At 41.4% G+C, this 15,194-nt stretch overlaps 1 protein-coding gene across 5 annotated transcripts in view; it reads left to right on the top strand.

Annotated features, from left to right (window-relative positions):
- LOC148347979 (cadherin-7-like) overlaps positions 1-15,194 on the top strand; it is a 69,861-nt gene that overhangs the window by 43,104 nt on the left and 11,563 nt on the right. For all 5 annotated transcript variants that reach the window (XM_088322757.1, XM_088322755.1, XM_088322756.1 and 2 more), the window contains 5 exons: positions 329-585; positions 5,381-5,517; positions 5,607-5,728; positions 14,430-14,547; positions 14,646-14,897. In XM_088322757.1, the coding sequence (XP_088178883.1) occupies positions 329-585; positions 5,381-5,517; positions 5,607-5,728; positions 14,430-14,547; positions 14,646-14,897 (886 nt within the window). The remainder of the gene's footprint in view (positions 1-328; positions 586-5,380; positions 5,518-5,606; positions 5,729-14,429; positions 14,548-14,645; positions 14,898-15,194) is intronic.

Genomic DNA, 15,194 nt, shown 5'->3' with positions numbered 1-15,194 from the left:
GTAATTATTCTAGTTTGGGACATATTTTGACAGGGTGACCTTTCAAAAGAGACTAAAACCGTCCATATTCCTGAAAGGGTTCTAGAACGACAATGTCAGTTCCTTATTTTTACTCGCTATTGTTCGTTGTTTTGACCATTACATTATTGTCACTATTGGGTAATCGTGTTGCTGTTTTTAGATTACCACACCACTAAGGAATGTCCTTTTGTAACTTTGAAGACTTGATAGACTTTATCTCCCTGCCCCGCAAGTTCTTCTCTCATTAATTGGAGTGTCCACTAAAGTGCAAACTTGTTCAAACAACGATGTTTAAATGCAATTGCAGCCGCTGGACTTCGAGAGCAAGTGGCGCTACGCTATGGTGGTGGAGGCCGTCAACCAGGAAGAGGCGGATGCCCGCTTCCTGCACCCAGGGGAGTGGACGGACCAGACAACGCTGAAGATCTTGGTGGAGGATGTGGACGAACCACCCGTCTTCCTTTTGCCGTCGTATGAATGGAAAATTGCCGAGACAGCAGAAATAGGGGTAACAGTAGGGGTGGTTACGGCTCACGACGCTGATGCTGCCGTCGAGGCCATCAGGTAACTTTTCAGCAATGGTGACACTCTGTGTGGATGATTCAGCCACTTGTAGCGTAATTTGGATGGTCAATACTTTATCGACCAGTTAAATCAAAAAGCCGAGTTTATTCTTTTCAAAACTTGTCTTGCCTTTTTGGAGCACCACAAATATTTTGAAATCATTATATCGGGAAAAAGGATGGAAAGTCTGTTTTTAGGTTATCAGAAGGGTGGCTACACACAACTTTAGGTGAATTCTTTTTACTGTTTTTGATAGTTAAATATACTTTGATTAAGAAACACACACTCTCGGATATGCTGAGTTCTTTTACTGATCATCTACTAAAGAAACTAGAATAGAACACTTTGGTTTGATTATTACGTTATTGTAATTTAAATTCCCCCTTAACATTACACCATTACCTAGCACAATGTGATGGACGGTGGTTCTGGTTCGATGAAGGTAAAGGCCCAGTCTGGATGTCGGTCAAGCGGTGAGGGACCCTCAAGGCTGGAGACCCAGTCTGGACAAAGAGCACGGAATGCAGTATTTTGAAGCTGTCGTTGGCTTTGGGTGACTGGAGGCTTCTTTGAGGTCACTCGCTGTGTCTCAACATGTTGGCCGCTGTCTCGATCAGGTTTCAGCGTTGGCTAGCAAGGTTTTCTCGTTGCTTGTTATGCTGGGACTGGTTCAAGACCTTCTTGGTCGCGTGCAGGCCAGAATTTGGTCCTGTGCTGCCTGTTCGATTGGGACTCGTGTCTACTTGGCTGGCTAAAAAGAACGCTTTTGGGTCTCTTGTAAGCCAAACCTCTTGTCAGCTGGCTACTTTCACACTGAATTTCGGTTTCCAAGGGTTTGGCTCCAGTCCCCTGGGTAGGAGTCGTCATGGCGACGTTTTGATGTGTACTTGTGAGATAAAGCCCCAGTACCCCAAATGTTAGATAACAAATATCAAGCCTCGCTGTGATCAGATAACTTGGTCACTGTGAATAATTTGATTAAATCATATTATTCAGTTCACATGATCCAACATTGTCTCATCATTTTCTTTGACATTTGCAAAACAAAAATCTGACCCTAAATTGTATGCGCGACACATTGTAGTAAAAATTACAATTCACATGATTGACTGAATTCGTCCTATTGGACCAAAAATGATGACTTTTTCATGTCAACGCAACCAATCAATAAAGGAGTCAAGCTGCGTCCCACTGCCCATTTTTCATTTTTGTCATCATAAAAGCGCTAATGATTCAAATGGCATTCGCTAATGATACATGTATTACTTTCCCCCACGCGGTGACAGATGTTTCAGTTTCAAATGACGCAACTTCCCTGTTGTCGCCCTTCATCTCTACGCGCTCGTATACATCTCATTTAGTTTAGCCGGAAATAAGCCGAATACATCACAGGGATTTTTTTTCTCTTTGCTATCTCTTGCTGAATTATCACAAAGCGACGCTAGCTGGGATGCAGGAATGCAATAAAGCGCCCACGCCATAAAGATTTGAGGTCATTAGCAAGCGCGGCACGTTTTACCGCGAGTGGCGCACTCACTGGTGGCAGGTGCCGCACATCATCTGCCGCCAGCCTGCCGTGATGGCTCCTTTGTGACGCCACCGATTCTTTTAGGGCTTTGCAAAGTTTCAGCTCCAAAAAGTTGGGGAATGCTCTCGATTGCATTCTTTGTGGTAAAACTAGCCACGTTACAATGCTAGCACAATGCCACTGAGTTGCTGAATAGGTGACAAAGACACTCCCACCAGTACTTTGTCAGTTCTCTTTGAGGTAAAAGTATTTGGACACCAAGTTTATAGTCTAGTAGAAACTTAAAAAGGTTAGAAGTAATCAAGAAATTCTAATGAGGAGAGAAAATATCAATGCATTTTGAACTTCCAAGGAGAACAGGAGAGAACTGTACCAAACCCTCAAGATGTACAATATCCAACTCAAAGGACCAATTACCGTAAATTCCGGACTATAAGCTGCTACTTTTTTCCCAAATGTCCAGCCCTGCGGCTTATTCAGTGAAGCGGCCAATTTATTTAATTTTTTTAACGGCCACCAGCAGCGCTGGAGTATAAAAGGTAAGATAAAGACCAGTAGAATATGTGCGCCAAGAAAGACTGCAACCTCTAGGTTTATGCACACATTGTTAAGTAAAGGTATGTTCCGATAATGAGGAAGACGCCCTTAATGGCCATAGTTATGAGGAGGAAGTTGAGGACGATCTACCGTGAATTTCACAAATGCGGGATGCTTTATTTTTAACAGGCACGTTTGATGCGTTGCGAGCGTGATCCTACTAGCGTGTTGGTACCTTTCAAAGGCACGGTTTGGGATGAAAGTTATATTATTATTAAAGCTTTGAAAACTCTCGGTGTACCGTCTTTCTTCGTAAATATCTGTAACCATGTATAATATGTATTTGCAACTGTATATTTTTGTAATGTATTTATTTTAGAGATTCATTCTGTTATGTGTTCTACGGGCCAATCAAAAAGAAAAGGCGGAGCAAGCGCGGGCTGATGGGAATTGGGGTAAAGCTGAGTTACGGGTAGATCTGTCTGTTGTCGCAGCGGACAATAGTGGATATATATTTTTCCCACCCTTAACTTTGGAAATAAACATTTTGTTTCCTTTGATTACTTTCAATGGGACTCGGACTTTACAAGTCTGCATCATACGTTAATTACAGGTATCATTTTCCATTTATGATGCCGACTGTGGTTCTAAGATTATGCACTATTGACTTTTAGATTGTGTCAGTAGGAGGTAAGGAGGCTAGGATCTTGATTCAGCCTCTTGGCTGAGAGCAAGTGTCTCAGCCTGTAGGCTTTGGAGTGTATTATGATTTGACGGATAATGAGTAATTGATAAAGATTATAGAACAATTAATCTCTACAAAATCACAATCGTGGAACTTACAGCCTGGTCTGGGATAAACTTGTGATCGTGTCATTAGTTTAAATGCGGGCGCACGTGGCTTATACACAGGTGCGGCTTGCATAAGAACAAAAGTGGAAAATCACTTAAAAAGTGGTGGGTGCGGCTTATAATCAGGTGCGCTCTATAGTCCGGAATTTACGGTAATAGTCAAGTCAAGTCATTTTTATTTGTATAGCCCTTAACCACAAAGAGTCATATAGTTTAAGCGACAGTTGAAATAAGATAAGACAATGCATTTTTAACTTGCAAGGAGAACAGGCAAAGATTCGAAATGCAAAAATTCCAACTGGTTTTAAAAGTTGCTGGCTCAGATTCAGCTCAAATGAATTGATAAGTTTGTAGTTTAGCAGATCCTCTAATAAGGAGAGAAGGAATTGTTGAACTTTGAACTTGCAAAAGAGAACAAGAAAGGACTTTAAGAAAAAGGCTCAAGATAGAAAAAAATTCCAATATTTTCTAAAGGTGCTCCATTGAGACCTTTATTAGTTGTGATGGCTTTGACAGCACAACCCACTGCCACTAGTGCTGTAAATATTATTATATCTTCTTCCCTAAAAGTTTGGCTCCCTTCTCCTTCCAGAGCTTTTGGAGTAGCCCAATGATTTATATACCAAAAATTTCTAATCGGCCTAATCGGGAATCTTGTGCTATAGCTTTTTACACGGATACGAGTTACGATGTAAACACAATTAGCCGTCAAACAAGAAAAAAGCGACATAGACAATGAATGGAGAGAGTCCTACCCGGAATGCATGGAGCCCTTTCATTTCAATGGGTAGCCATGGTAACCAGGGCGTTTTCAGAGGTGGCTTTAGCCGTTCATTGTCCCACATTAAATTTAACCATGGGTGAATGCGAAAGAGCGGATGCTAGCGAATAAATGCTAATAGCTATGTGTGCTGCTAGCAAAGTTTTGGGCTGGCTTAGCACAAGTTAGCTGTAAACACTGCCGGCGATGAGTTGGGCTGGCATCAGCCTGTCACAGCTAATCCTCAGGCATAGCTTGCCCAAGGATTAGCTGTGACAGGCTGATGCTATGCTTACTCATGCTAGCTGTAGACACTGTCGGTGATAAGTTAACGAGTCATAGTAACAGCTATTTCCTAACAAATTCATGATAACAAATTATGTTAACGAATACATGTTAACAAGTAATGCTTACAGCTACATGATTACTGCTTCATGCTGACAAATAATGTTAATAACGGCTGAATGCTAACAACTTCTTGCTTACAAATTATGCTAATGGGTAGTAACTGTTCAATATTAACAAATTATGCTAACAGCTACATATTTACACTTCATAATAACGGCTAAATGCTAGCTGCTTCATGCTAACAAATTATGCTGATGGATATATGCTGACAACTTCATGTTTAATCCACTCCACAGTCCCCCCACAGTCCCAAGTTAAAAATCACAGATACATCTCTCTTAGTTTAAAAACTTTATGCTAACAGGTACATGCAGACGACCGAGGTTATATATACACCGGTATCATCTTCCAGATGCATTACAACTCTCACAATTGCCTCGGGAATTGTCTAGTTTTGATTAAACTTCTTGGTTTATTCAAAAACAGATCTACGCTAAAGACTGTGGTGGTCAAAGAACAGAAACATGATACTGACGATGATATAAATGGTGCAAACTAGTCAAACTAACAAACGTAAACCCTAGGTTTTTTCCCTCGCAGTTGTCCAGTAGCAAAAGCAGAATTTTCTTTGTTCATGTATATACTGTTTGTATACAATATGTCTCATCCTCAATGCTGCATCAATCATTGATTGTTGTTGCAGAAGTTACAAAGACTAATCTGAACGATCCTTTATCATCGATTAATCTTACCGTTGACTCCTTCCCCAGATATTCCTTCGATCTGCGCAATGAGGCTGCAAAGTTTTTTAGGATAGACCCGATAAACGGAACAGTCGTTGTGGTCAAGCATCTGGACCGAGAAACCTCGGCCTGGCACAACGTGACCATTGTTGCCACGGAAGTCAGTGAGTGCCAAAGCCTTCCCAAACTTTTTCTCAGGGCCCAGGTTTGCTGAGGTCTGGCCCCTAATCCGGTCTGTTTGTCTGTCCCTCAGCGTCCAAGCGTTTATCTTCCTTGGTTCTGGCATCCATTAAGGTCCTGGACGCCAACGACAATGCTCCGCAGCTAGCTGTAGCTCATCGGCCCTTTATCTGCGAAGGGGCACCGGCAGGACAGGTACAGATGCAGAGCGTGACGCAAAAACACCAACTTGGAATATGTCAGGGTTGTGCTGTTATTGTTTTTCTGTCGGGATATTCTGTGAATGTATTTCATCTTTGATGGTACCAGCCCTTTAAGAGAATCAGGGAATTATTTTAAAGCAAATGCAAACCAGGAAGTAGGAGCACAAGGTGATGAAATACAAAGAGTCCAGCAAACTGTTTAAATCCAGAGACATCTGCACACATATTTTGCCACACAAAGCATCCATCTAATAAACCTGTGGACCTAAATCTCTGAGTCTTCATAGTTTTGCTAAGACGAAAGAGTTTAGCGTACACCTAAAATATATTTAAACAAATACCGAAGGCAGGCGTACTGGTAAACAAGAGAGACTCATGCGGTGAGTTTTGACTTAAAGGATCTGAGCAGGAAAAGGCAGAGTTAATTGACAGTAAGCTAGTATATGCAAGTTCTAGTTATATGATTGGTTAGTAACAAGGACTTTTCAACCTTAACACATCAACAAATTAGGACAATCGGGGTGGCTTGACCTTCATCGGCTAGACAAGCATTCCACCACCATTTATACAATGACATTTTCTGCAGATGTTCTCCTCACAAGTTCATACAAACCAAACTGTTTTAGTTCATTATACATGACTGCTCGACTCCACCAGGCGCAATAATGACACATCATTTTTCTCGTTCTTGACTTGTGTCACGCCGTGCTGGAGTTGGTGCTCAGCCGCCATCTTTTGTCGTGTCTGGCTAAGTCCATTAGTGTTGTTGATTCGCCCAAGGCATTGGTTTTATCGTCTTAACTTATTATGAAGTGTATTGTTCATGAATAAAAGTATCAATAGATAGGTCTTCCACCAATATGAAAAATGTCCATGCAAAGAAAAATGACCAGATGACTTGAATGGCTGTTAGCTGACTTAAACATAGACACCTTGCTACTTTGGAATTTGGTTATGTCCCTGGTTCACATTGCTTCAGGGATTTTCATCGTGCATTGTGTTCTACATTCTGATAAACAGAGCAAGATGCTTTCTATCACCAAAAAGGTTCGACCTCTCCACCTGCTAAACCTGCTCAGGAGCCACAAGCGAGTTATCGCATTCCCTAGCGGCTACCAGACAGAACTAGAAGGTAAATACAGTTTTCAATAAAGACCAAATGATGGCGACAAAGTATCATGTAAAGCTAAGTGGGTCAGGTCCTTTAACCATAAAGTTTTCCAAGAAGACAGCAAAAACATAACAAAAATCAAATTATATTTGACAGTACAGAAGTTATTTGGAAAAAAAACCAAAACCTTTATAATTTACTGTCATTAAATTTGTTAGACTAATACCTGAGAATTGGGATTGTTCTTTAGTAATTGTAATATATGGATCTATTTTGTTTAGCTGAACCACTCCCTTAGTTTACACAGTTACCTTTTAGAGGTTATCTGCAGGTGCTGTGATATGTATCATTCGACAGTGGCAGTAAGCCAAGTAAAGTGATGTTAATGCCACCTCCAAGTTGAATTCTGATTTTACTATTATATCATGCTGGATTTAAAGACACAAACAAGTGGAAATGAAAACCTAAACTGGAGGGAAGGAGAAAGGACAAAATAAAGTAGGAAAAAAAAGTAGCAAAGTATCTGTGAGATCCGTGCATAACATGCAATGAGAAAGGGTATCGGACATAACCGAAATGGCTTGTGTTGGAAAAGTAGAAGTCAAGTCAAGTCAAGTCATTTTTATTTGTATAGCCCTAAATCACGAAGAGTCTCAAAGGGCTTCACAGATTATTACACTATATTACACAGACTATTTTTCAGAATATTATTATACATTCCCCTGCTCTGGAGCCGACGAGAAGAGTAGGTTATTCATATGCTATAGAGTAGAAGTGAGTTTTAAGGTTAGATTTAAACATTTCCACTGAGGTTGCAGATCGGATCTCAGGGGGAAGAGCATTCCACAGCATCGGTGCCCGGATGGAGAACGCTCTCGAACCAGCAGAACACTTCTTTGCTCTTGGGATCACCAGAAGACCGGCACTCTCAGACCGTAGGCTTCGGACCGGGACATAGGGAGAAATCAGATCTGAAAGATAAGAGGCAGCAAGTCCATGTATGATTTTGTATAATACTAAGAGAACCTTGAAATCACATCTAACGCTGACTGGGAGCCAATGCAGGTTAGCCAAAATCTGTGTGATGTGATCGTACTTTTTTGTCCTAGTTAAAAGCCTCGCTGCGGCATTTTGTACCAGCTGAAGAGACTTGATTCTAGACTTCGGGAGACCAGAGAGTAGTGCATTACAGTAATCGAGACGGGAGGTAACAAACGCATGAATTATAATTTCCGCATCCGACTGAGACAGTATAGAACGAATTTTAGCAATGTTACGAAGATGGAAGAAAGCGGTTCTAGTAATTTTCTTTACATGCGTTTCAAAAGATAGATCAGGGTCAAATATGACAACTACATTTTTAACTGAGTCACTCTGTGTGATGTGACATTTGTCAATGTTCACAGCAGTTTTTGAGAATAAGTCGCGGCATTTAGATGGACCAATGACTAACATTTCGGTCTTTTCAGAGTTAAGACGCAAGACATTTTGTGACATCCACTCTTTTATCTCAATGAGGCAGGCCTCCAAATTTCCATAGTTTAGTGTGGCAGATTCCTCCAATGGAAGATATAGTTGAGTGTCGCCTGCGTAGCAGTGGAAACTGATATTGTACTTGCGTATAATATCACCTAATGGAAGCATGTAAATGCTGAAGAGAAGGGGGCCAAGCACTGAACCCTGCGGAACACCACAGGTAATACTAAAGGGCTCAGATGTCATTTTGCCATATTTAACACAGTGCGTCCTGTCTGAGCGGTAGGATCTGAACCATGAGAGGACGGTTCCTGAGAGACCAATCCATTTTTCCAACCGTTCTAGTAGGAAATCGTGGTGCACTGTGTCAAAAGCAGCACTAAGATCCAGCAGCAGCAAAAGCAGGACAAGGAACGCAACCTCCACGTGGTGTCCTGTGGACGGCCACATGGCCGACGAATGCGTCTCCCACCCGCTACACGAACGCTTCGGTACAACTACCCAAAGCTGAACGCACAGAACTCATCCGCTTTCGGAGCGGCCACCATCAGGTGCTTCGACGCTGGCAATTCCTCCTCCGCAAGTCGGCCACCGACATCTGTCGACTTTGTGGGGAGAGCGAGGAATCGGCCGAACACCTATGGGTCGATTGCCCCGCCTTCATCGCGGACCGTCAACGATGGGCAGTTGGATCCGAATTCGCGGAACTCGTAACACAACCGAAGCGTTCCATGTCGTTCCTAAAGATCATCTTTAGACGACTTAAAGCGATCTAACAACAACAACAACAACAACAACAGCAGCAGCAAAAGTGATGAAGCGCCAGAATCCATTGCCTGTAGGAGATCATTTGTTACCTTGATCAGAGCTGTCTCAGTAGAGTGGTTAGCCCTGAATCCTGATTGCATAGATTCAAAAAGGTTTTTCTCGGATATGAAATCATTCAGCTGCTGTGCCACTACTTTTTCAAGTACTTTAGAAAGGAAAGGTAGGTTTGACACAGGTCTATAATTACATAAGATTTCTGGATCAAGGTTGGGTCGTTTCAGTGTGGGTTTAATAACGGCGGACTTAAAAGCTGCTGGAACTACACCTGAGGAGAGTGATATGTTTATAATATTTAGAACGGAAGGTCTAAGGACGCCAAAAAGACCTTTAATAAGTGAACCTGGGAGCGGGTCGAACTGGCAAGTTGTCGGTCTGGCTGCATTCACCACCTGTTTGAGATCATCAAGTGACAGTTCACCAAAACTGGACAAATTCCCTGGACAGCCACCCTGTCGTGCATCTGTAGATTTCAGCCCTTTAATATGTGTTGTATTAATAATGTCTTTAGCAATTTCTTCCTGTATGCATTGAATCTTCTTAGTAAAGAAGACCATTAAGTCATGAGCAGAGTGGGTCGAACCATCTGGGATAGTCTATTGCCTTGTAAGCGATGCTGCAGTGTCAAAAAGGACTTTGGGATTGTTCTTTTGTGACGCAATCACCTTCGAAAGGTAGGCCGATTTTGCAGAGGCAAGGGCCACTTTATACTTTGACAAGCTGTCACACCAGGTTTGATGAAAAACCTCAAGCTTGGTAGCGCGCCATTTCCTGCATTCTTGTTTAAGGGTTCTAGTTTCATCAGTAAACCAAGGCGTGCGTCTTTTAGGTCGTGATTTAAGCCTTATGGGCGTTATTGAATCCATGACACTAGCCAGGGTAGTATTAAACTCATTCATGAGTGAGTCTATAGAGCCATTGTATGAAGGAAAGGACGCAACTGCTCCAGGAAGGAGTTCAAAGAGCTTAGAAACTGTGCCAGTGCTTATATTGCGTCCGCAAAATCCTTCAGCTCTTTTAGCACTACATTTAGCTAGCACCTCAAATGTAACTAAATAATCATCCGAGATAACGATAGTACACGGTAACACCAAAATGTTTGAGGTTAAAACTCCTCGAGTCAGAACCAAGTCTAGCGTGTTTCCAACTTTTTGGGTAGGCAAATCAATCAGTTGATTAAAACCAAATGCATCAATTAGAGACCGAAACACAACAGTGAGTGAATTGAGTGGGGAGTTCATATGAATGTTAAAGTCCCCCATAATTATAATTTTGTCTGCATAGGTTACTAGTTCAGACAAAAGTTCAGCAAATTCGTCTAAGAAAGTTGTGTATGGCCCAGGTGCGCGATAGATAGTTATTACATAAATTGACAATAGAGAGGACCGCATAAAAAGAGCCTTAAACGCCTTGTAATTATTAGAGGTACGAGGAGTAAATTTGAGCGTTTTTTCAGAAATGAGCGCGACACCGCCACCCTTCTTCAACGTGCGTGCTACATGGCTACTCACGTAGTCTGGGGAAGAAGCATAATTTAGCGGTAAAAACTCATCCGGGCGTAGCCAAGTTTAACAAAGACCGATACAGTTAAGTTTATAATTGTTCAAGAGATCGTCACAAGATGTCGCCGTCCATCAGCGTTGAGATTAAAGCGTCGGTTGTCTGGCGAGGAATGAATGGTGGAATTAGTCACATCTTCGCGTCCTTCTTGCTCCTTCGACTTCACATTTCACACATTTACCCGCACGGCAACCACGCTTCTGTTTTCTGTCTCTACGGCGCCTGCGTCGTCGTTTCGAAGGAGTTGTTGTCCAGAGAGACGTTGGATTTCTTTGTAGCTCGTTTGGGATATCATAGGCGGTGTAAAAAGTGCCCGAAAAGTCGAAATTTAGACGCCCACCCAATCAAATAAGTTCGTCCCGACTGTAAGTCTCTTTGGCCATGCATGTATCCAAAAAAGAAAGCAAAAAAGACAAGAGAACGGTAGTAAATAGAAGATTTGCTGGAGAGCATCGAGCCGCAGCATCCATTGTATGCGCCGCCATCTTGCAAAAGTTTGATAGTTCATGCGAAAACTGGGAATCATACAAAGAGCGAGTGGAATTGTACTGCGACGTTAATTATATTGTGAAAGAGTACCAGAGTGCCATCCTTCTCCGTCTAATGGGAGCAAAAATTTACAATCTTCTCCGTAATCTCCTGAGTCCTGCTAAACTGTCTTGTATGACATTCAAAGACATTGTGGACATGTTGCAGAAGCACTTAAACCCCGCACCACTAGTGATAGCAGAACGTTTCAGATTTATCAAAGGGACAGTTTATAATAATTAGTGCCTTCCAGAGGTTGAATAAAAACGTTCTTTCAGTAAAAAGAAAAACATTGATTTGAATATTAGGCAAAAATACATGAACTATCATAACAATGTTAATTTTCATAGAAAATCATTCTTCTGAAAATTGGAATCCCATGAGGATGTTGAAGCCTATTATTGAGGATGGTGACGCCATGTTATTTTGAGGTTGCACTGCCACGGGTGCCCAGAGCAACAAAAAATGCTTATGTGTCTTGAATTTTCCACGAAGCTCGCCATTTGTCTGGGACTTTGTGCAACTTTTACATACGTAAGATATTACCCATTACATTTGGCCAAATCCTACCAATGGCAAGACAAAGACAACGTAGATGTTTTTCCGGTCCGCCAAAGTCAAAAGTACTACGAAGAAATATTTTGGTTCTCTCTCAAAGCATTGAGAATTTGCAGGGTATTAGATTTGGGATTTCAATCTGAAAGTCTAAAAAATAATCTAAAATGTACTACAACAATGCTCCTAAACGAAAGCGTCTTAATCAAAAACTGCACAATTGTACAATTTATCTTGGGGCTGCATTTCCAAAATGGAGAGATTTCATGGAAAAACTACAGATAAAAAGTGATGCTGCCTTTGCCAGCTTTTTCTTGACCGGTGAGAGGACTTTGTATTTGTGTTTTGAAGGAAAAATTATTTCACTTTGTGACTTTTATTTAATAAATCCCTGATTTTAGCATTGTTTTCCAAATGCAAAGGCATTTTGTTAGCCACGTACTTGAGTCGTATTTTTTCTTTGTAGTTGGTGTTCGCGAAGCTATAGTATATACACACACACACACACACACACACATATATATATATATATATATATATATATATATATATATATATATATATATATATATATATATATATATATATATCACACTATTATTAGCTTTAGCCTCACCTGTTTTCTTTTAACTAGTAGTAATATTGTTTTTGTGTGACATGATCACATTGCCTTGGACAACGTAATCCTTTGACCTTTGTATGACAATCGCTTGTGTCTGTGTGAGAGAAAGAGAATGTGTTTAATATTTATTATTTGACATGGGACTGTGTTGTTTATTTTAGGTATGAAAAGTCTGGTGAGGAGTTCAACTCCCTGAAAACCACAGAGACACAGTTGTGTCCAAACCTGGGGTGACAAGCATTACCAGTGCATGCTAATTCACCTTTTGTCACGATAATAACAATAAATACATCAATGCGTCTTCCCTTACAGAGATGTCCGTCGGGGAGTTGTGAATCCTCAAATTGAAGTGCTTGAGCTTACCAAAGATGCTTGTATTTGTATGTACATTAAAATACATCCCCTAATATTTTCTCCATTAGCTTGAGATAAGCATTGTTGAAGACAATTATGAGGAGGAGAAATATAATGACCTCAGGAACAGTATCTAAGTAATGGTGTATTATGGGGTTCAAACCCTATTCTTCTAAATATTATTTATTAAAATATTGTGTCTTTCAGAAAGGACAGGGCAGATGATTGATCTGCAACACATTCAGCCAGACATGAGGACAAAGACAGTTCAGAAGAAGACAATGACCCATTGATCGCTTTGCAGTTTGTAAATACTCAAAAACTACTATGCATGTTTATATATATGACGGTCTAAAAATTTGTCAATCCATCTGTTACACAGAATGGGAGGTGTAACCTCAATGGAAGTTATTAAATCTAGATTTAAGACATACTGTAATTCAATAGCTTATGAATGATGCTCACCTCTTACTTATCTTTTCTTGTCCTTTCCAGTTGGCTGGTTGGGGGTGAAATGAGGGAGAAGGATGTAGTGAGATGAGTCAGCCGACCAGTGCCTGAACCTGAAGCATGTAATCGTCTACATCGACCAGTCGGGAGAGATAGGGAGCTGCGTTGTTGCTGTCATGTTTTTTTTGGACAATTTTATAGGCAATTTTTCAGGCTGTCATGCACTTTTCGGATACATTTTTACATATGACCTATTTTCTTCTTATTAATGCTGACTATGTTTTATGTATTGTTACCCAATGTAAAATTGATTGCACCATAGTCATTCTGGAAGGGGGATTACAACTGTTGAGGCCCCTTCTCAAGCTTTCTTATTTTCCTCATGTAAATGTTTTGAGTTTTTCCTTGTTGGTTCAATCAAGGGATGGTGTAATTGTAAACTGTGCAGTCCTTTGAGACATTTTTGATTAATGCAACTTGAGTGACCAACCTTCCCAAGCCTTTGGGCTGAACATTGGTCAAATAAGACAACAGAAAAATGTCCAATTTATTCATTATGTGATGTATTCATGAAGTAGAAGCTTTTTTTAAAAGCGTTGTTAAACTTGTTAGAACCAGTAAACATTGGAGTGACTCATTTTGGCTTGTAGTTACTGTACTTTACACAACATCTTTTGTTTTGCCTAATGAATGTTGGAGGGTGGTTCAAATGTGGAGTTGCAGGACTTACTGTTTGTTTAGTATAATAATAATAATAATGGTCTGTTACAATTGACAAATGTTGACACAACAGTAATAAATTATTAAACAAATAAATACATTAAGGTTTCTACTTCACGGTGTTGTGTGCGAGTCAGAATCCTTAGTTGTGAGGGATTACAGTCATATTTTTTTGATTTAAATTATGAGAGGGGAGGAACTGCCTCAACTTTCTCTCCTGACTGCACGTAACTGCTCTTACCAGCTCAGTAGCCTAGATGGTCAGGCGCCCGCTTTGAGACTGGGAGGTCGGTGGTTCGCGCCCCGGCCGAGTCATTCCTAAGACTTAAAAAGTGGTCGGCGGCGCCCTCTGTTGGCTGCGGCTGCATCGGCTCGCTACAACGGGTCAGGTGCAATCGACATTTCGTTCTGTGTGCATTGTTACACAGAATGACAATACAAGGAAATTATTATTATTATTAAGTCGCGGTGCTTTTATTTTTTGTGTCTCAGCTCATTGAATTGCTCAGCGCCACCGATCCAGACGAGCCTTCTGACGGCCACCACTTCTACTTCTCCATGGTCCCCGACCACAAGATCAATCCCAACTTCACCGTTCGGGATAACCAAGGTCTCTTCGCCAGGACGAAATGAGCATGCATCACAATAAAAACGGTGGTAGACCAACATCGGAGATCTGAATTGATATTTACGCTTTGTCGCCCACAGACAACACGGCAGGCGTTGTGGCACGCCGGAGCAGCTTCAGCCGGTGGGATGGTCGGTACCTGCTGCCAGTAGTGGTGACGGACAGTGGCTCACCCCCCTGTTCTAGCACAACCACGCTAACCATTAGTGTTTGCGCTTGCGGGCCCGCTGGACGATGCCCCAGCGGAGGCGTGGAGGCCCTGGCATTGTGGGCCGGGCTTGTCCCGCGGACCCTCCTGACGCTTCTCATTGGCCTTCTCGCCACCGCCATCGGTGAGTCCGAACATCGACCGGGGAGGAAAGCGAAATGGCGCCAAAGATTGGATCTGATCGCAATCACAGATGTTGTGTGTGAAGAGAAAACATCATACTGACCCAGGGGTTGGCAACCCAAAATGTTTGAAGAGCCATAACAGAACAAAAAAAAACCTGTTTGGAGCCGCAAAAAATTAAAAACTTTAGATGAAGGAAAGCAACATGTACTGTTTATTTTTTCTGTATATTTCGATATTAATTGGAAAATGTGAAGAATATTTGTGACATTTTTTAAAATGTCTTACAGAAACCATA

The sequence above is a fragment of the Urocampus carinirostris genome, chromosome 18 (genome assembly GCF_059441175.1).
Source record: "Urocampus carinirostris isolate Australia breed hairy pipefish chromosome 18, RoL_Ucar_1.0, whole genome shotgun sequence".
NCBI classification, from domain to species: Eukaryota; Metazoa; Chordata; class Actinopteri; order Syngnathiformes; family Syngnathidae; genus Urocampus; species Urocampus carinirostris.
Note: the sequence above shows the minus strand (reverse complement) of the source record. Positions and strands in the feature narration are given on the sequence as shown.